General features: G+C 53.3%; 1 protein-coding gene across 3 annotated transcripts; it reads right to left on the reverse strand.

The window, feature by feature from the left end:
- Nucleotides 1–772: 772 nt before the first annotated feature.
- PTPRN (protein tyrosine phosphatase receptor type N) lies at nucleotides 773–16,350 on the reverse strand. 3 transcript variants are annotated; one of them, XM_040986558.1, is made up of 23 exons: nucleotides 16,236–16,350; nucleotides 14,885–14,935; nucleotides 14,557–14,670; nucleotides 11,703–11,799; nucleotides 10,603–10,864; nucleotides 10,162–10,516; nucleotides 9,653–9,784; nucleotides 9,178–9,212; nucleotides 7,978–8,258; nucleotides 7,742–7,828; nucleotides 7,362–7,441; nucleotides 7,119–7,183; nucleotides 6,399–6,617; nucleotides 5,820–6,020; nucleotides 5,577–5,724; nucleotides 5,295–5,368; nucleotides 5,018–5,095; nucleotides 4,783–4,902; nucleotides 3,897–4,063; nucleotides 2,895–2,948; nucleotides 1,875–1,939; nucleotides 1,653–1,726; nucleotides 773–1,503 (listed from the first exon to the last, which is right to left on the reverse strand). In XM_040986558.1, the coding sequence occupies exons 1-23, from the start codon at nucleotides 16,348–16,350 to the stop codon at nucleotides 1,432–1,434; spliced, it is 2,946 nt and encodes a 981-aa protein (XP_040842492.1). In that variant the 3' UTR covers nucleotides 773–1,431. The 3 variants fall into 3 exon arrangements, with proteins under 3 accessions (XP_040842492.1, XP_040842493.1, XP_040842494.1); XM_040986559.1 differs by having other exon boundaries at nucleotides 7,978–8,251; nucleotides 9,174–9,212; XM_040986560.1 differs by lacking the exon at nucleotides 7,742–7,828.
- Between the last annotated feature and the right edge of the window lie 1,961 nt (nucleotides 16,351–18,311).

Here is an 18,311-nt window from a genome sequence, read left to right on the forward strand (position 1 = left end):
GCCAGGGCACTAGCAGCTGTCGTCAAGTGGGACATGGGGTTCCCGCTGCCTCTACCACCTGCAGGCCAGCCCTTTGCTCCACCTTCCAAAGCCAAAGGCACAGGGTATATTTTTCTCCAAGCAAAAAAGTCACCTGCTCAGAAAGAGGCATGTCCAGTCTCCCGATCCTGGGAAGGGAAAATCTACAGGAACTTTGCAAAAACATCTGGTGCCCTCCCTGTTCTAGGGAGGGAGGGATGCTGTTGAGGACAGCGGAGCTGAGCCTGAGCAGGGCCCAGGTGAGGCAGGAAGAGCTGCCTGTGCCCCCCTTCACTACCCGAGCTCTGAATGCCTCAGTGCCAGAGGCCATCCAGGCCCAGGGCTGCTTTGGTCTTACTGCCCCACCCACCATGATTGTTCCAGGACACCTCCTCCTAGACAGGCAGGGGATGGCTCTTTGTGGGACTATGCAGCAGGGAAGGTTCTGGGAGCTAGGGCCCCCAGGGACTGTTAGGGCCTGTGCTAGTTTTACCCAAGGTGTGGCAGGCACTCTGCCAATGCCCCACAATGTGCCTTTATCCCCAAGGCAGGTGGCAGCTGCCTGAGAACTGAGGGCAGAGGCAGTGTAGAGGAGTGGATGCCAAGGGTGCAAATCCCAATTCAAGCCTTGTTACTGTGGTTCCTGTGCCTCAGTCTCCTCCTCTGGAAAATGGGCTCATTGGTAGCATTTTTAGGAGGATGAAACATGTGAGGCAGCTCAGGACTACCCACAGCGGGGGCTTGCCCACTGCCCCGTCTCCTGGCCCAGAGCATGGCCCACTGCAGGTGGGCATAGTGTGAGCACAAACAAGTCTGGGTTGCTGCTGCACAGACAACACACTAACTTTATTCACACAGATATAAAAGTAGATTTTTCCAGAAATGTTCTCTCACACCAGAGGGAATAGGTTGAGAGGCACGCATGGGCCAACAGCAGGAGGGTGGGTGGGGGCAAGGAGGGTAGATGCCAACATGTGGACCAAGGCCGCAGGCCAGTGGCAGCTGGGCTGGAAAAGCCGAAGTGGTGGGTGGGATGAAGTATAGAGAAGCTGGGACTAACCACCCCACCCTGCTTTGTCTACAGTGGAGGCTGGGGGAGCACACAGACATGTTGGAAGCATCCAGAATCACAGGCAACTCAACAGGGGCTGGGGGACTCTGGCAAGGAAAGCTCTGGGCACGTGCTCGCCTTTCCTATTGGCTGCTTGCCAGCTCCTTGTGAGCTGCCACTCTCCCCTCATCCCCACATCCCCCTCCTTTGCCAGCGCCTTCTGGATGGGCTGTGTGAACCACAGAGGGGCCCAGTGGTCTGGTGCGAGGAGGCCAAGTGTGGCTATGCAGACAGCTGCTCACTCAAGCGCAGAGCAACGGGTCGGGCTGCCCACAGGGGCCCTGGGACAGGGGTGGGGGGCCTCACTGGGGCAGGGCCTTGAGGATGGCGTTGACCTCTTCCGCCACTGCAGTCAGGGCAAATTCAAACTGGTCCTGTAGAAGAGCAGTTCCGGCAGGATCAGACCACCCATACCACCCGCCCCAGGAGGAATCCTCTTAGGAGGTTCCCAGGCAGGTGTGGGGTTGCTGTTGGTACTGTCTGCCTTGGAAAGTGGGGAGGGGTCATAGGCATGCATAGTCACCTTGGAGCGGACAAGACCAGGTCTCTGGTCCCGGACGTGCTCCAGGGTAGCGGCAATGTCAATCTCCTTCACTCCTGCAGGGAGGGGATGTAGGGAACAAAGGGAAGTGGCTCCTGGGGTGGGAGGCTTAGAGGATGGAGCAAGGCCTGGAGCTGTGACAGCCTGTTCCTCTGCCAGCTCTCCAGGGCCTAGGGTTGCAGGCCCTGAGGGGACAATCCTTACCCTTGGCCATGCGGTTCAGGACCATGTCAATGAGGATGTAGGTGCCAGTCCTCCCTGCACCATCACTGAAACAGGAATTGGGACAGGTTAAGCTAGGGGTCAGCAGGAAGGGCAGAGGGGACACAGAAGTCTAGACCAGGGAGGGTACTGGCTGATGGATTAGGAAGGCCAGGAATGAGGCAAGGAAGATGGGTGGGGAGCTGGTGGCTTGTGAGGTACCACTGGACATAAGTGAAAAGGAGGGTGGGGCCCAGCTGTGAGGAGGAGGCAGCAGGAGGGAGCAGGACCAGCCTCTTCCTGGGGCCAGCTTACTTCTGCACATTAGTTTCTACTTTCTTGGCCACTCTGAGAATCTTTCAAAAAAATTTGTGGAAAATGAATTATAAGATACTATTATTCTGGTGTAAAACATTTGGAATCTGTACACTTTTCTGTTACATTGTGAGTATGGCATAATTGGTAAACCCACTACCAGCATCCCATTAAGGTGCTGGTTTGAGTTCTGGCTGCTCTCTGAGCCAGCCCCTTGCCTATGTGCCTGGGAAAGCAGTGGCATATGGCCCAAGTGTCTGGGCCCCTGCACCAATGTGGGAGACCCAAATGAAGCTCCTGCAAGCCCCTGGCTGTTACAACCATGTACGGAGTGAACAAGCAGATGGAAGATCTCTTTCTAACTCTGCCTTTCAAATACATAAAATAAAATTTTTAAAAAATGCATCTCCATCAACTGTTTAAGACATCATTGTATGTATGATTACTTGCACCCAAATAAACTTTTGATTCCATTTTCCAAGAACTCTTTCATGTTTTATTGAACATTCTCCCTTCGTTCCTTCAACCACGCCCACCTCATGTATGGTGTACTTTGTGGGCCTGTGGGCTGCAGTTTACCAGCCTCAAGGGGCTGGTTGAGCAGCATGCACAGGAAACAGGAAGCGAGGTGCAGACCAACCAGGTCCCACACGAGCATCCTGTGGCCAGGGGCCTCCTTGTCACCTCACCCCCAGCCTCCACACCCACCTGCAGTGCACGATGATGGGGCAGGAGCGGCCGCGGTAGCACTTGTTCACTTTCCTGCAAAAGAAATGGTGGTGAGGGCCAGTGGGCACCAGCAGCACAGGAAGGAGGAGTGGAATCGGGGGTGCGGGGGCCCCCTTTGCTTCCTTTGCTTTCCCCATGCCCGGGGGAAAAGGACTACAGGGCTACAGTCGAAGCCCAGAGCTGGTGTTGCCGGCACTGGGCCAGCCTAGTCCCTTAGGAGCTTCAAGCTTCTGTCTTCTGATCTGTACAAATGGGGTGGTGGTAAAAATGATACTCCTATACTGACCCTGACCACGACTCAGCCAGGAGTGGGGGTGTCTCCCCACATCAGAGGCCCCCTAGTAATTTGGCCCATCTCTTACAGACTACTGTAAGAGGTGCCCTGTAAGGACAACCATCGGGTCATTGGCCTTCCCTCTGGAGGACTGTCGCCAAACTGCACTTACAAAGTGACAGTTTATACCAGATATCTGAAGTCTACAGGGTCTCAGTGAAGACCACATGAATAGTTGAGCTGACCCGTATGACCTGGAAGCAGATCTGTGCGCACTAGCTCTATGGGAACTTGAAAATGTGGAAGATAGACAATAGCTCAAGACCCCCCTCATTTTCAGGGGTCAGTGCCTACAGCCTTAAGGATCCCAGTTAGAGGCCTCATCCAGAGGTTGGGGGGCATCCCAGCATGCCCAGGCCTCACCCTCAGCCCCGCATCTGGAGCCCCTAGGCCAGCAGGGCAAGAGGCTCAGTGTGTCACTGCCTCGCCTCCCTGCTGGGAGCCCGCTATTCAGCAGAGGGGGCGGCAGGCCTGAGCTGCTCCAGATTTCATGTACGAACATAATGAGTCCCTCTGCTTCTGCCCTTGGCTCCGAGGCTTCCCGGAGAATCCAGAAAGCCCTTCACATCGCCCTGACCCTGTTAGTCTCCTCCTCGTGGCCCCTCCCGCAGAGCGGGCCAGGTGTGGGTCCCACCCTCCTAGTGCACCTGCGAAAGTCCAGCAGCGGCCGCGTGGAGGCCGGGGTGCCCTCTGCCGGCCAGCTGAGGAAGTGGAACTGCGTGAGCGTGCGCGTCTCCTGGGTCTGCACATTCTTCAGGTAGAAGCTCCGCACGAGGAAGTCCTCGCACCAGATGTGCTCCGACACTAGGTTCACCTGCGGAGCCGGGCCAGATCCTCCAGGAAGGGAGCCGCCCACCTGAACCAGCTGGCCCCCAGAACCCCTGGCCACTGTGTCACTCACTGGTCCTCTGCTAGAGATACCTGGGGGGAGTGTCGTCCCTCCTCTTCCTCACTGGGTCTACCCCAGTGTCTGTCACACATACCACAAATTTTGATGAACTTCTGTCATATTTTGCTTTGATATTTTCCTTTAACCATGAGCATCATCAATTAAAAAAAAAACTTTAATAAGATTATCAAGTACTCATTTGGTGGAGGGGAATTATGCACTTTTATCTGGGAACGAGAATCTTTTGCTGTAATCTCAAGGTCTCCCGTTTGACTGCTGGGACACTTTCTCTCATTTGTTTGGAATTTCTTTATTCTGCTTTGCCTGTGCCTAGTTCATCTCTATCTTCTCTCATCTCAAGAAAAACTGCTTCTATCTGTCATAAGCAGCCTATGTGAATTGTGACTGGTAATATTTTTTTCTTTGGCCACTAGGGAGCTTAGAGCTAATCTGGCTTAAAGTCCAATTTTAAATCCAGTACTTGCATGTACTTTTCTCCTCTGTTATAAACTTTTGATTCTTGAATGCTTTGATCCTATATAGCATATATACCCATGCATGTGTTTATATATATTTATCTGCATATGCCCACCACATCTACTTCCCCACTGCCAATGTCCCCTCGCCCAAGGGCACCTGCTCACCTCATACACATGGTAAAGGGAGGAGCCCTCATCTGGCCAGTAGCGGTCACACTGCTTGATGCCATCCTCCACCAATGGGGTCAGCATAACGATGACGGTGCAGCCACTCTCCCACACCATCTAGGGACAGACACTGGGGGGGTCAGCTCCACTGTGACCTCTTGGGCATTGGGATAACACTGTTTGCCTACGAAGGCTTCTGGTCCTTAGAGCAGCCCTCCCTCCCAGAACCCACCTGCCAGAAGTCAGCGATGGTATGGGACAGTGGTCCCTGGGTGGCTATGTAGGCTGGCATCCGAGGGTCGTGTTCAATCTGGGGGTGGGCAGAAGAGACACATGGTGAGTCTGGATGGGAAATAATGTGATGGAGCAGCTTGGTCAAAGAGAGAAGTAGCCCCCCAATTTCTGTGTTAGGGGGTCCAAGGCCTTGGTTAGGCTGTGGGGTGTGAACACAGGGAAGCAGTACATGTAAGGGCAGAATGGAGGTGGGGGCTAGAGTCAAAGCCACTCACTATGGGGCTGGCATTGATGTAGTCGCTGCGTGAAGGGCTGCTTTCCACCTTCAGCTTGATACGGGCGTGGTCATCTGCATAGACCCCCCCCCCATTGGCCCCAGTGGTCACTGAGCCAGGAACCCAGCTCCTCCTAGCACCCCTCCTCCCTCCCTCCATCCAGCACCCCCAGCCAAGATGGGCAGGGCTGGGCTACTGTGGTACCGGACACCGGCCCCCCTCTCCCAGTGTATCTGTGCAGCTGGTGTGCAAGGGGCCAGGCTCTGTGCGGGGCTCACTCACAGGGCAAGAAGTCAGGATGACGGTTCTTCTTGGCATTGCCTTCCCCCTGGGCAGTGGCGCAGACATTCGGCTCCGCCTGGTAGGCACATAGTGCCTGCCACTCCTTGGCGAGGCGGTCCCGGTTCCGCAGGTGGTCCTCCATGTAGGCCTGCAAGGGCACCACAGCCTGGCTCTGGCCCGCCCCCACTCCCCACCTGCCCTGCCTCTCCCTCCAGCCTGTCCTTTCCCCATCTCTGTCCTGACCAGGATCATGTGGCCTGTGGAGATGTCCATGTTGGCCTGGGCGGGCTCCTCGCACCAGGACGGTGTGCTGCTATGGGAGCTGGGGCTGGCCTGGGCAGCATCGCTGAACTGAGAGGATACGCTGCTCACCCGGGAAGGCTCTGGGGGACCCTCAGCCCGATTGAAGAGGGACTTTGTGGCCATGTGCTGGCGACACAAATCCTGTGGAGGGAGGGAGCAGTGGTGATGCCTTTCAAAGGGGTCCTGGGTTCCCGGTTGGGCCCCTAGACTTGATCTTGATTTTAAATGGAATCTGCTTGGGGCCTCCATCCTGCTGAGGGTTGTTCTGCTCAGCAGGTACCTCTGGCGATGATTTAGGGCATCACAGATGAAATTCCACTACCTTAGAACCATCTGCTTCCAATGCCATCTGTTTGAGATGTCCCATGGCATCTGCCCGAACACTCACAGGGATAAAGTCTTCGCAGTTGCCCCTCCACCACCATTCACTCAACTCCCACCCTCATTTGCATGCAAAACCCAGTTTCCCCCACTTCCCTCCCCTCCCCACCTTCCCCCAGCCCACTGGGGGCTGCACACCTGGTACTCAAAGGTAGTGTCACCGTGGGCCCCCTCGGGCCCCAGGGCTGCCAGGCGCTCCTTGTCCCGCTGCCGCGCATGCTGCCGCACGCACAGAGCCACCGTCAGAGCCACCAGCAGCCCGGCCACCCCGGCCAGGGCCACCAGAGTAAGAAGCACGGAGCGCATGGGAGAGGCGCTGTGGGCTGCTCGAGGAAGGGCTGCCGCTGCCTCCTCCCTCTGTGGGCACAAGGCTAGAATCAGGGCATGTAATGGCTGTGAGGACTTTTCTGGGACAAGGAGGAAATCCGGGGGAGAGCGAATCCAGGGGTCCCCATGGGAGCAACTCAAGCACCCAAGGCCTAATGGGTGACTTATGCCAGGGCATGGGGAAGTGTAGACAGAGCCCAAAGAAGTGAAAGGTAGAATGCAAGGCATTGTGTGGCTGCAGAATGGAAGCGTGTTGGATCTGGTCCTTCCTGTGCAAGGTTTTCTCTCGGAATGTAGACTGGGCTCCAGAAGGCTAAGGACATCTCAGCTGCTTCTTGCCAAGCATGGAACTAACTACAGATTGGTCTCATTGGGAGAAGCCTGCCCACTGCGTGGTCAGGAGGGGCCGGTCTTGCCTGAGCAGGTTGGCTGGGAGCGGGGCAGACAAGTAGAGGAGGTTTTCAGTTCCACATTTCCCTGACTCTGGGTCAGCCTTCTGGGGTTTTCCCTCCTTCTGCAGCTGGTGCCTACCTGCCCCACTCCTGTTTGCAGGATCTGCAGCCCCGTCTGTGCCTCCAGTTCAGACTTCACCAACCCTGCAGGGAGAACGCCCGGCAAACTTTCCGCAGCCCCAGCTGGGCTATGCTCCATGCCATGCCATGCCAGGCAGCCATGTGGGCTGGTTACATCCCAATGTATATCACAGGCTTGGATAGATCCTATTAAGGCCAGAGCTGGGGATGAGCCTGGGGATGAGGTTGGGGCACTATTTACCGGCTTGCTGAGTCACATCTGCGAGGGACAGGTTCTGCTCATTGTGCCGGATCCGAAAGGTGAGGGCTGGCCCCACAACACTGCCGAATAGAAAAGTTACTGCCTCGTCCACCTGCACCCCTAGACTCTAGACTCTGCCTCTTGCCTCGCTCCAGCAGACGTTGCAGTAGGCCGAGGGTGCCCTCTAGTGGCCGCTGAGGGTGGGGCCGACTGCGGGGGCTAGGTGTGGGTGAAACTTGCATAGGGCTGAGAGCGCTTCTGACGTTTCCTTTCCTCCTCGAAGGCCCATCACCCCACGCCTCCGAGACCCTGCAGCCATTGCCTCCTCACCGGGCTGCCTTCCAGCTCCCCGCTGTCACCCCAGCCACGTGTCCACCCACCTGATGTTGATGAAGCTGGCGGAAGACAGGTGCACGTGCTCAGCCAGGATCTCCAGCAACTTCACTCCATCAGCCAAGCTCAGGGGCCTGGGGAGGGCGGAGGCAAGTGGGAAACCTATTGTAGCCAACTCTGCCAGGCAGGCAAGCCCATTTCCTGCCGTGCACCCCCAATTTCTCCCCCTCTCTTCCCCCCACCTCCCAGGCACTGGAAACTTATCCCAGGCTGTAGCCCTTACTTTCGGTCAGTAACAATGTAGCCATACTCTTCCGCTGCTGGCTGTGCGGAGGGCTGCCCCGCCACGGGGGGTTGGCTCTGGCTCTGGCCCAGGGGACTTTTCTTCTCCAGCAGGAGAGGTGTAGCAGGGGGGTTGGAGGGCTTGAGGGGCTCAGAGGATCCAGGGCTCACCACCTGCTGGACTTTGCTGGAGGTGGGGCTGGCAGTGGGGTGTCCGGGCAGGGAAGGGGTGGGGGCCGGAGGCTCAGCCACCTCTCTGCTCAGTACCTGCTCCTCTGCGGCCTATTGAGAAGGAAGGATGGAGGTGTAGCTGTAGCATCCGGCAGCAGATGGGTTTGGGGGACTGGGGCTGTATCCCCTCTCCATAGTGGCTACTCCCAGGGGCCAGGGCACTGCTGGCTGTGCAGAGGGCACTGACAAAATGTAAGCCAGTGGGTGAACAGATGCATGCAGGACTGAATGAAGGAAATTTAGTCTCTAATATGCCACAGGTTAGGGCTGGGCTGGGAGGGAAGCTAGAGTAAGGTGGGATGGGGAATAGGCAGGCTGTAGTCTAGACTGTTTAACCTCAGAATATCAGAAGTCCCTGCGGTTAAAACTGAAGCTGAGGCCCTCCGGCTCCAGGGCCCGGAGGCCACCTGCTAGCAGCTTCCTTTCGCCCTAAGTACTCAGGGCATGGTCTGACCGATTCACAGCAGAAGCAGATGGTCACATTCTGGTTTCTGGGTCTGGCGTGGTAGCCTAGTGGCTAAAATCCTCGCCTTGCATGTTCTAGGAGCCATATGAGCACTGTTTCATGTCCCGGCAGCTCCGTTTCCCATCCAGCTCCCTGATTGTGGCCCGGGAAAGCAGTAGAGAATGGCCCAAAGCCTTGGGACCCTGCACCCATGCATGGGAGACCTGGAAGAAGCTCCTGGCTTCATATTGGCTCACTTGAGGAATAAACCAGTGGATGGAAGATTTTCCTCTCTGTTTCCCCTCTCTGTAAATCTGCCTTTCCAATAAAAATAAATAAATTTGAAAAAGAAAAAAGAATTCTGGTTTCTGGCCCCAGCTCTGCTGTGAATTTGATGGGAAGCTCTGGGCAATGACCCATGCTTGCCCATCAGGCAGATCCGAGGAAGCTGACTCTGGGTTTTGGTCCTGAAAATCAGGCTTGGGCAAGGGAGTACGTGGCCATGGGGAAGGGCTGGGAACTCACCTTCTTGACCTCAGCTCCCAGATTGACTGCCTCTCCTGAGGAGACAGGAAAAAACAAAATCTGGGAGAAAGCACAACATGGTGGGGGAGGAAGGATCCGAACCCAGAGCCTGTTCTGTGCTGCCAAGCCCCAGGCAATGGCCCCACCCTAAGGGTGGGCTCCTTTTCCCTTCCTTACCCCCTTTGCCCATCAGTTGGGGGTTTCCCCTTAGCCCTGGCCATGTCCTCCGCAGGTTCTCCCTAGCGTCCCTCTTGTCTGCTTTTCCCTGCTCACACCACCTTCTACTTGCACCTTCCAGTCCTTCTCTGGTCTAACTCCTCAGCTCACCGCCTGGAACAACTTTGAAAACCTGGTACACTTGGCCCCTTTGCCCTTTGCTGGCAATGTCCTTACTCTCTTCCCTTAACCTTGAGTCTAAGCTTCCTCCTCCAGGCTACTCCGTGGGGTGCTGAGAGCTTTCTGCAAGGACACTCACCGAGATTCTTTCCTGTGCCCTTGGGCAGCAGTTTCAGGAGGGTCAGGAGAGTGGAGAGTTGCTCCGAGGTCAGCTGACGCAGCTCCACCCCATAGCCTGCCAGCACAGCAGCCAGTCTCAGCAGCGGCCCATCTGTTGGGAAGCAGGCAGAGAGCTTAGGGCAGATGGCAGGTTGTGTGTGTGTGTGTGTGTGTGAGAGAGAGAGAGAGAGAGAGAGAGAGAGACAGACAGACAAAGAGAGAGAGAGAGAGAGAGGTGGGAGTCTGGGTGGGTGTGGCCTGCACACGTCAGAGCTGCTGCTTAAACTCTAAGCCCTCCCCTTCCCTTCACTCTCATGGACCCAAGACTAAGCTCCAGGCCCGCCAAGGATGGTTTTGAAGAAAATAACTTTTCCACGCCTGTTCTATCCCCACTCACGTTAATGCTCAGCAGGGTCAGCTCAGCCCCAGACAAATGCATTCTATGATTTCCACTATAGGCAAAGGGGCGGATGCTGGGGACTTAGTTACCTGGCTGCACTGCCAGCGAAGGAGGCTTCTCCCCATGACCCCCTAGTTCCTTCTCTTCATAGCCCTCTGAGGAGTCCTGTGCCTGGCTGCTATCCCCTTGCTCTGGCAACCGTGGCGCTCTGGCCCTGCTGGGCATCGGCAGTTCCTGGGCCAAGTAGAGCAGCCCTGTGTCTTGGAAAAGCTGGGAAGGTGGTGGTCCAGGAAGATCCCCAAAGGAGTGGCCAGAGTGGGCCCCAAACATGCCCTTGGAGGTGGTTCTGCTGAAGAGGGCGGGGGCTTCAGCCTTGGGTGGGGGGCCTTCACTGCCCGTGCTCGGGGAGATCTCGGAGCTCCGTGAGCCATCGCGAGAGCCGAACTGTGGGAAACCAGGGATGCAGGTAAGAAGATGCAGCAGTCAGGGCTAGGGGACCAGTAAGGGTGGGGGCAGAGTGCAGGGCTTACCTGGTGGAACAGGTAGGGCTGCAACAGGGCAGGCTCATAGCTCAGAGCAGGATGGGGAGGCTGCGGGGGCAGTAGCAGATGCTCCAAGAGTGGTGGCAGCAGCTCAGCCTGCAGAGGAGTCAGGGAGGAGCCCCCCGCAGCTCCACTCCCTCCCACTGAAGGTCGAGGAAGCCTGAGCTGGGCAGCAGGGGCGGAACCAGTGGGGATGTCCTGTGAGAGCAGTTCCCCAGCTGGAGCAGGTCGCCTGGGTACCACACCAGATCTGGGGAAGACAGCAGTGTGTGTGTGTGTGTGTGTGTGTGTGTGTGTGTGTGTGTGTGTGTGTGTGTTGACAGATATTGTCAAGCTCAGCAGTGTAGAGCAGGTCTGACCTTTAAGTGGCCTTATGGGGAAGAGAGACAGCCCAGATGGGTGAGGCCAAGGGCCAAGCCTTGTGCAGAGGCACCTGCCTCCCCACTTAGGATACCTGGGTCCCTGACATACAGCTGCAGAGGCTGGGGAAACCATAAGACTAGGGATGGAGGGGAGAATAGGAGCCGATAACCTGTCTGAGGAAACTGCCTGCAGCTGGCCTAGCTGATCCTCCATGCTTCGTCCCCATCCCTGGCTCTCCGAGTGTGTGTTCAAATGGTCAGGACTGCCCCTCCCTCTGCTCCCTTGCCACTTGGCCTTCTTCATCCCAGCGTCATCTGAGCCCTGTGGGCCTCATTTCCTTTCCTCCACTTTGTGGGGCCTCAATTTGCCTTAACCACCAAAAGGTGATGGCGCCTCCCACCACAGGTGATCCCACATGGTAATGAAATGGGGCATCGTGCAACTTGAGGGCAAAATAAAAGCCCAACCTGTCCTTGATGATTGCTTTGATGCTTCCTTTAAGATATTAAGTGTCAGTATTTTTCAAAACTCTTTTTTTAAGTTTCCATATTTTGTTGGATTTTTAGGAATGGGCTCAGTTCCTTTGAGCATGTAAGTATGCTGGAATTACCATTCTCTGTGATCCAGTCCAGAGACCTTGGGGTCCCCTCCTTCCCCTTATCCCACGTGGAGGACTGCAGATCACCAACCTTACCACACTGTGGTTATTGAGAAGGGCTGCCTACCTGTCCCTTGGAAGGGGCTCTGGGGGACGAAGCCGGGGGATGCGTTCCATCTCCTGGGAGATCACATACTGAGTGAGGTCATCGTGCCAGGACAGTCCTGTCGGGCAAAGGACAGAGGGAGGTGGGCTTAGGGCCCCAGGATCAGGGGCCAGAGGGCATCCCAGCCGCATGTTCCTGCATTGCACTGGCTTTGGCAGCCCAGAGGGGCAGTGGTGAGGGCCATGGGGCTAAGTGGGTGATCCTAGCTGTTCCCTTCCTGCTTTCAGGGATGGCTCTTAGCAGTCAGCCTGTATTCTGGTCCTGTCCCAGCTATTGATGAATTATCTTGACTGCACACAAACTGCTGAGCCTCAATTCCCTCTGATTTGCGATTCTGCCATCTGTCAAATGGGTACTGACACTTCCCAAAACCGGTGTAGTAACTGATAAACATTTATCAACATGGCTAGCACAGTGCCTGTCACACAGAGAACTTTCCACAAACGCTATCATTACCAGAATTATTGTTACTATCATTCTTTTTGTTGATCCTGAAGTTCAGTTTTCTTGATTCATAAAGTGGGAATAATAATACTACATATTTTGTGAGGCTATTATGAAGACCAAGTGTGGAAACGAAAATGCTCAGAAAGACACCCAGATTGTCCTCACTGCTGTTGGGTCGTTATCATGATCATCTCTTGAGGAAGTGCTTTGGTGGAGTCTCTGCCCTTGAACTTTGCGCTTAGGGAAGATCAGTCACCCATGCTAAAGACATACTCTCTCACCCCCCATTCTTCTTCCCTTTTTGGATTTATAACCAGTGTTGTTCTTAATTCATAATCTATTGATATTGATATAGATCTGTGATCTATTAATACACACAAACCTACCTTCTTGCCTATCAATGCTAAATGAACTACTTTGTTGCTATTTAAAGTCAGTCCCTCCACTTGGACACTAAATTTTACTCTTTCAATGACTCAAGAACATTCCCTACACTCCTTCTATGTTCCCTACATCATCCTGTTGTCTGATGACTATTGAATTACGTTTATTACTGTGCATACATGCTACAGTTTCTTCCATCTTGAAAAAATACTGCTCGACCTAACTTTCCCCTCTGTTTCTTGGATTTTTCTTTTCAATGAGATCCCTGCAAGAGCTCCCTGAGTATTAGCTGCTCCTACTTATTTCCCTCCCATTCTTTTTTAATCCTCTACTTGGATTTTATTCATAATTAGTGTACCAAGGCTATTTGAATCAAAGTCACCAGTGACTTCTGCGCATTCTAATCCAGTGGCCAATCCCCAGGTCTCCTAACCTTTTGTCATCATTGGCCCTCACTGTCCCCGCCTCCCTCCTTCTTGAGACACTTCCGTGTGGCGTCCATAACTCCAAACACTTTCACTTTTTCTCCCATCTTGCTAACTTCTGCCTGTCAATCTCTACTGATAGTTCTTCACCTTTCTCTGAGCTTTCTAATACTACAATTCATCTACACTGAAGTCTATTTACCCCTCAAGGATTTAGTTATCTGTAAGCCAAAGAATTCCATCTTTTTATATTCACTCTTGACCTTTCTCTCAATCGAATCTCATATCCAGTACTCAAATTCTCATTGTACTTGAATAGACATCTTGAAGTCACTATGTTCAAAAGTGGTCAGATATCACCCCAAAGCTGATCCTTGTGCATTTTTTCTACATCATAATTAATGACATTTTCACTGCCCCAGTCATTTAGGTTATAAGACCTGGGTGTCATTCTTAATGGCCTTCTTTGTAATCATTTCCAATATTTCAGGAAATCATGATGACTCTCTCAAAAATATATGAAGAATTCTATCATTCATCAGTACTTTTCTGCATCCTTGATCCAATCTACAGTCTTCTTGAATTATTGTGGTAGCTTTGAATGGTCTCCCATTCTCAACCCAGCAAGAGAGTGATTCTTTTCCAGCAGGTGTAGTGGTTTCCTCTTTTGCTCAGAATAGAGATAGTGTCCACACACAGTCTCCTCTATGGGCTCACAATGAATTGAGCCCCTTCCCCCATTACCTATCTGACTGCACCTTCAACTGTTCCTCTCCATTACTTCCTGACAATCAAACTGGCCTCCACGATGTTCCTCAAGTTTCTGCCTGTGGCTTTTGAGCTAGCTGCTAGGCCTCCCTGAAAACACTCTTTCCTTAGACAACTTCCCAAAAAAAACACTGTTCCTGAATGCTCCGACAAACTCCTCCACCTCCTTAGAGTCTGCTCAGATTTCAAAGCCTCAATAATGTCTACCTTAACCACCCAACTTAACACTGCAACTTCAGACCTTACCATTCCTGGTGCCTTTATCTTGTGATTTTATATGGCACTTACCTTCCAACATATTGTATATTTCATAATTTACACAGGATGTCCCTCCCCTTGTGTGACAATCAGAAACTCCATCAAGCAGAGATCTTTGTTCCATTTTCAGATACATTCTAAACATATACAACTATCCCTGTCTCATATTAAGTATTCAACAAATATACTTCCTGTTTGAGTGAACTGAGTAAGATGGGGTGTTCTCCTTACTGAGGACTCCAGGATTCATGCTGCTGGAACATTTAGGCCAGTGAGTGGAAATTATCCTCAAGATGTGACTACTGGCCTGTTTCAATGACTTATTCTACAAATTCCCTCTGGACTCCTCTCAAGAGTTCCACAGTGGGTATTCTATGTTTAGGGTCTCACCTTCACTCTAGTCTTGCCCCCTTCTCCAGTGACATCTGGGAAATGCGTGTATTTCATGACAATCCTTGAGTCAAACCCCTCTCACTTCTTCACCAGTATCTAACCAAGCTCCAATCTTTCTTCTCCAGTGCACCAGACCTCACCTTGGGACATGAGTTGTCGGAGTACACCTTGCAAGCGTTGGAGCACTGGGGAAGTAACTTGCAAAAGGGGCCGGGCCTGCCCCACTCCCACCTGGCACTGTCCAAACAAGCCATCTACAAGCACAAAAGTGGTGTTAGCAGGGGACAAGGACTTCCAAAGTTCAGGTAACAAACTGGTATTTTTCTACTTCCTCATAGCTCCAGAGAGCTCTGATCCTCCAGGTCTGTCCCCCTGCTCCCTCAAGCCCAGTAACCCTCCTCCCTTCTCAGCCCCATCCACCCACCTACTTATTTTTGTATCTCCCTGTTTCTTCTGAGTCTCACTCACCCTGAATACAGACTTCCAGGTGGGAACAGAGTCTGCGGTCAAACAGACAACCTATAGGGGGACAGCAGAAGCTCAGACAGTCACACACAGAGAATGATCATTAAGGTCAAGGGGAGAGGAGCAGGGAAAAGAAGACAGGGGGCTGTTCTTTCATTCTAGGGAGTCTTCAAGCTGAAGAAAGAAGAGAGAAGAGGTCTAGCATTCTTCAAAGAAGGAGGCATGAGATACAGCCTTGGACTTATATCTGTGAGTCTGATCTATACAAGACTGTGCTTAACTGAATGACGAGAAGACACCTTCCAGGTTCGTGGCTGAGGGGGAGGATCACATGCTCCCATCTCACACACTTGCTACTATGAGAGTTTGAGGTCAAATTCTGGAAGGAGAGCGTTCTTCCTTCTAAGCCTCCCAAAGCATCCTAACTATGATAGCATGGAACTTATAAAAAGTGGGAACCCTAGCACACCTCCTCGTGGGGGGTATGAAGAGTATGAGGGTATGAGGGAAGGGTGGGCTCTCTTCTAAGGCAGTGTGCAGCACTGCCCCAAGCCCGGGGTTGCGGACACTGTCCGCGGTGCTGAAACCCTGGCCCGGCGCGGCCGAGGGCTGGCGTGGTGGCAGAGGGTGGCGGGAGCGAAGAGTCTTCACGGACCCGACCCTCCGTTCCATCCTGCCAGCCCACAGCGTCACAGGAAGTACCCCGCGTCGGTCTTCCCGGGTAGGGAAAGGGGGCGCCAGTTGGCAAGGCTGCGCCCCTTCCCCCGCGCGTCACCTTCCCACCCCCACTCCCGGCCAGTGAGTCAGCGCTGACTGTGTCCACACAGATGTGAATCAGCACCAGGCCGGGCCGTGGGGAGGGGGACAGGAGCGGATATTCCGTTCTTCATCCTTCTCTGGTCTCCCACCCAACTCTCCCTCTTATAGGAGATCAGCAATCCACCTCTCTAGGCTTAAACCCCAGCTCCCACTGCGCGCTTCCTCTTCTTCCTCCCTCGCCCTCCCCGGCGCGGGTCACCGCCTCGCTGGTACCTCGGCGGACAACTGCTTCTCCCCTAGCCTCTCAGCGGGTCCCCCGGAGCACATGCAACCCCATGGCTCCTCCGGAACCCACAATCTTTCCTCAGTCCACTTCTTAGGTCCCGCCCCCGTCTCTCCGGCCCCACCTCCAGGCCTACGCCCCTTTCCTCTCCTCTGCCACCTCGCAAGGTGCTCCTTCCCCCACCTCCGCCCCAAATCTATCTGCGCTTCCCACCTTCGCAGAACTTCCTCCATCTCTTCCCCGCCCCCGACCCCCGAGTTTTCTTCGGGCCCAAATGGCATCCTCCACCCGCCCCCCAAGTTCCCTCCTGACCGTGGGCACTAATGGCGCTGCAGCCCCCGGGGCGGGTGCTCAGCAGTAGGAGGCAGAGGAGCAGCCGGAGACCCCCGGAGCCGCCAGGACTCCCGGGCCGCCGCGGGCGCCGCATCCTCCCGGGCTCTGCGTGCTTGCTTCCCCGGCGGACCACAGCGACTCTGGCGGGCTCGGGCGAGCGGGGTCGAGGCGGGGCCTGGCACTCCCCACCCACCTAGAGGCGGGGTCTACAGCCCCTCTCTACTCGGCCAACTGCGAGGGGTGCTGACGACACCTCCACCCCCAGCTCTTACGCTCATTTGCGTCACAGATGGCGTAAGAGCCGCGTCTTACCCGGGGGCCGCTACCCGACCGGTTCCTCCTCTGCTAAGTAGTGGGCGCCTCACCAGAACACCCGGATGGGCCCACCTTCTTTTGACCTGTATTCCCCGTCCAAGGACTATAGCCTCTGTCCCCCGGTCCTAGAGTTGGCAAGAGGGTAGCAGGAGTTGGGGAGGAGGAGCAGGAAAGACGCGTGGACGGCAAGTGCACACCCCAGGATGAGTCCAGAGCGAGTAGAATACGCCCCCTCCTGTACCTTCGAAAGTGACAAGTTCGCTGCCATCCTCCTGAGCTCGCCTGGCTCCCCTTCTAACAGGGCTACCGACGAAGGGGAGAACCGTGGGCAAGTCGCACAACCTGTTTGCGCCCAAGCTCCCTTCCTGCAAAGTGCATGTGCTGGCTGGACTCACGCCTTCAGGTGGCTTCGAGGCTTCGGTGCGGCACTGAAGACCGTGGCTGGGTTGGCACCTACTGCACCGCATCCTGGCCCACCCCCGGCCTTTCGGCAGCCTTGTAGGTTCTCTCCACGATCCCAGCTCCCACCGGCGATCTCACTGCATCCTGCCCCCTCCACTTAAACCATTGTGCTGTAGGCACCGCCGCAAGCATTCTATCCTAACTCGTCTTTTGCCTTCATTCTTTGTCTCCCCCTCACTGCCCCCGCCCCGAGAAGCCAGGAACTGTGCTTTTTAAAGGTCAAATTTAATATTTTTACTCTCTGCTTTCTACTAAAATACAAAAATAGAAGGGGGAATGCCTTATGAAAACTCATACATTCGTCATCTAGACTTAACAATATCGGAGATTATGCCATATTTGCTTTGTAGTATTAAAGCAGGAGATATGATAGGCATATTTCCCTTATAAATATTTCAGTAGCGTTACCAAGAAACAAGGATAGTTTCCTATCTAACCAAAACATGTTTAGGATGTCTAGTAAGATGTTCAATAATTCCCTTAGCCATTTAATGCTCAGTTCATATTCACACTTCTCAGATTCACTCCAAATGTCCTTTCCTCAATTGTTTTGTTCAAAGCAGGAGCCAGTCAAGGTCCTTGGACGCTGAGTCCCCTCCCCTCTCATTTTTGCCATTATCTCGTTGAAGAGATCAGATCAATTTGTCTTTCAAAAATCTCGCTTTCTGTATATGTCTGTCTCCTGGCAGTGTGTTTCCCAGTATCTATGTAGTCCCCCTATTGATTATAAACTAGAAACTGCACCTGAAGTCCTGATTGGAGCAAGTGGGGTTTTTCTTTTCTTTTCTTTTTTTTATTTAAGCAAAGCACTTTTGATTGTGTCATTTCAGAAAATGCATGATGTCCAGCTATCTTACTATTAGTAAAGCTAAAATTGACCAAGGTTTGAGGTAAAGCCAAACCTTTGGGTACAAACTTATCTTTTGCTAAGGGGACCAGCATGGAATCAATGGGTTGAATATTGGGCACAGTGAGAAAATCCAGTTCCACACCAGTTTTTCACTGAATAGTTTTGCCAGCTTGACTGAATTACTTCATTAATGGTTGCAAAATAATAAATTTTCTTCTTCTATAATTCAATTTTTTGTTTATTAGTTTATATTATAAAAGAAGAATTTTCTCTCATTAGCTGGTTTTAGTTTCCCTACCAGGCAATTTCAACTGTAAAGGTAAAATGTATTCTTTGTTTTCTCCGTTTAGTCATTTGCAGAGTACTAAGTTGTAATAGTTATCTGTGTCAGTGGCCAATTTTAATTGTTAGTGTAAAAACACAGATTC

The sequence above is a fragment of the Ochotona curzoniae genome, unplaced genomic scaffold (assembly GCF_017591425.1).
Source record: "Ochotona curzoniae isolate NIBS_2020 unplaced genomic scaffold, NIBS_Ocur_1.0 contig_4514, whole genome shotgun sequence".
Lineage (NCBI taxonomy): Eukaryota > Metazoa > Chordata > Mammalia > Lagomorpha > Ochotonidae > Ochotona > Ochotona curzoniae.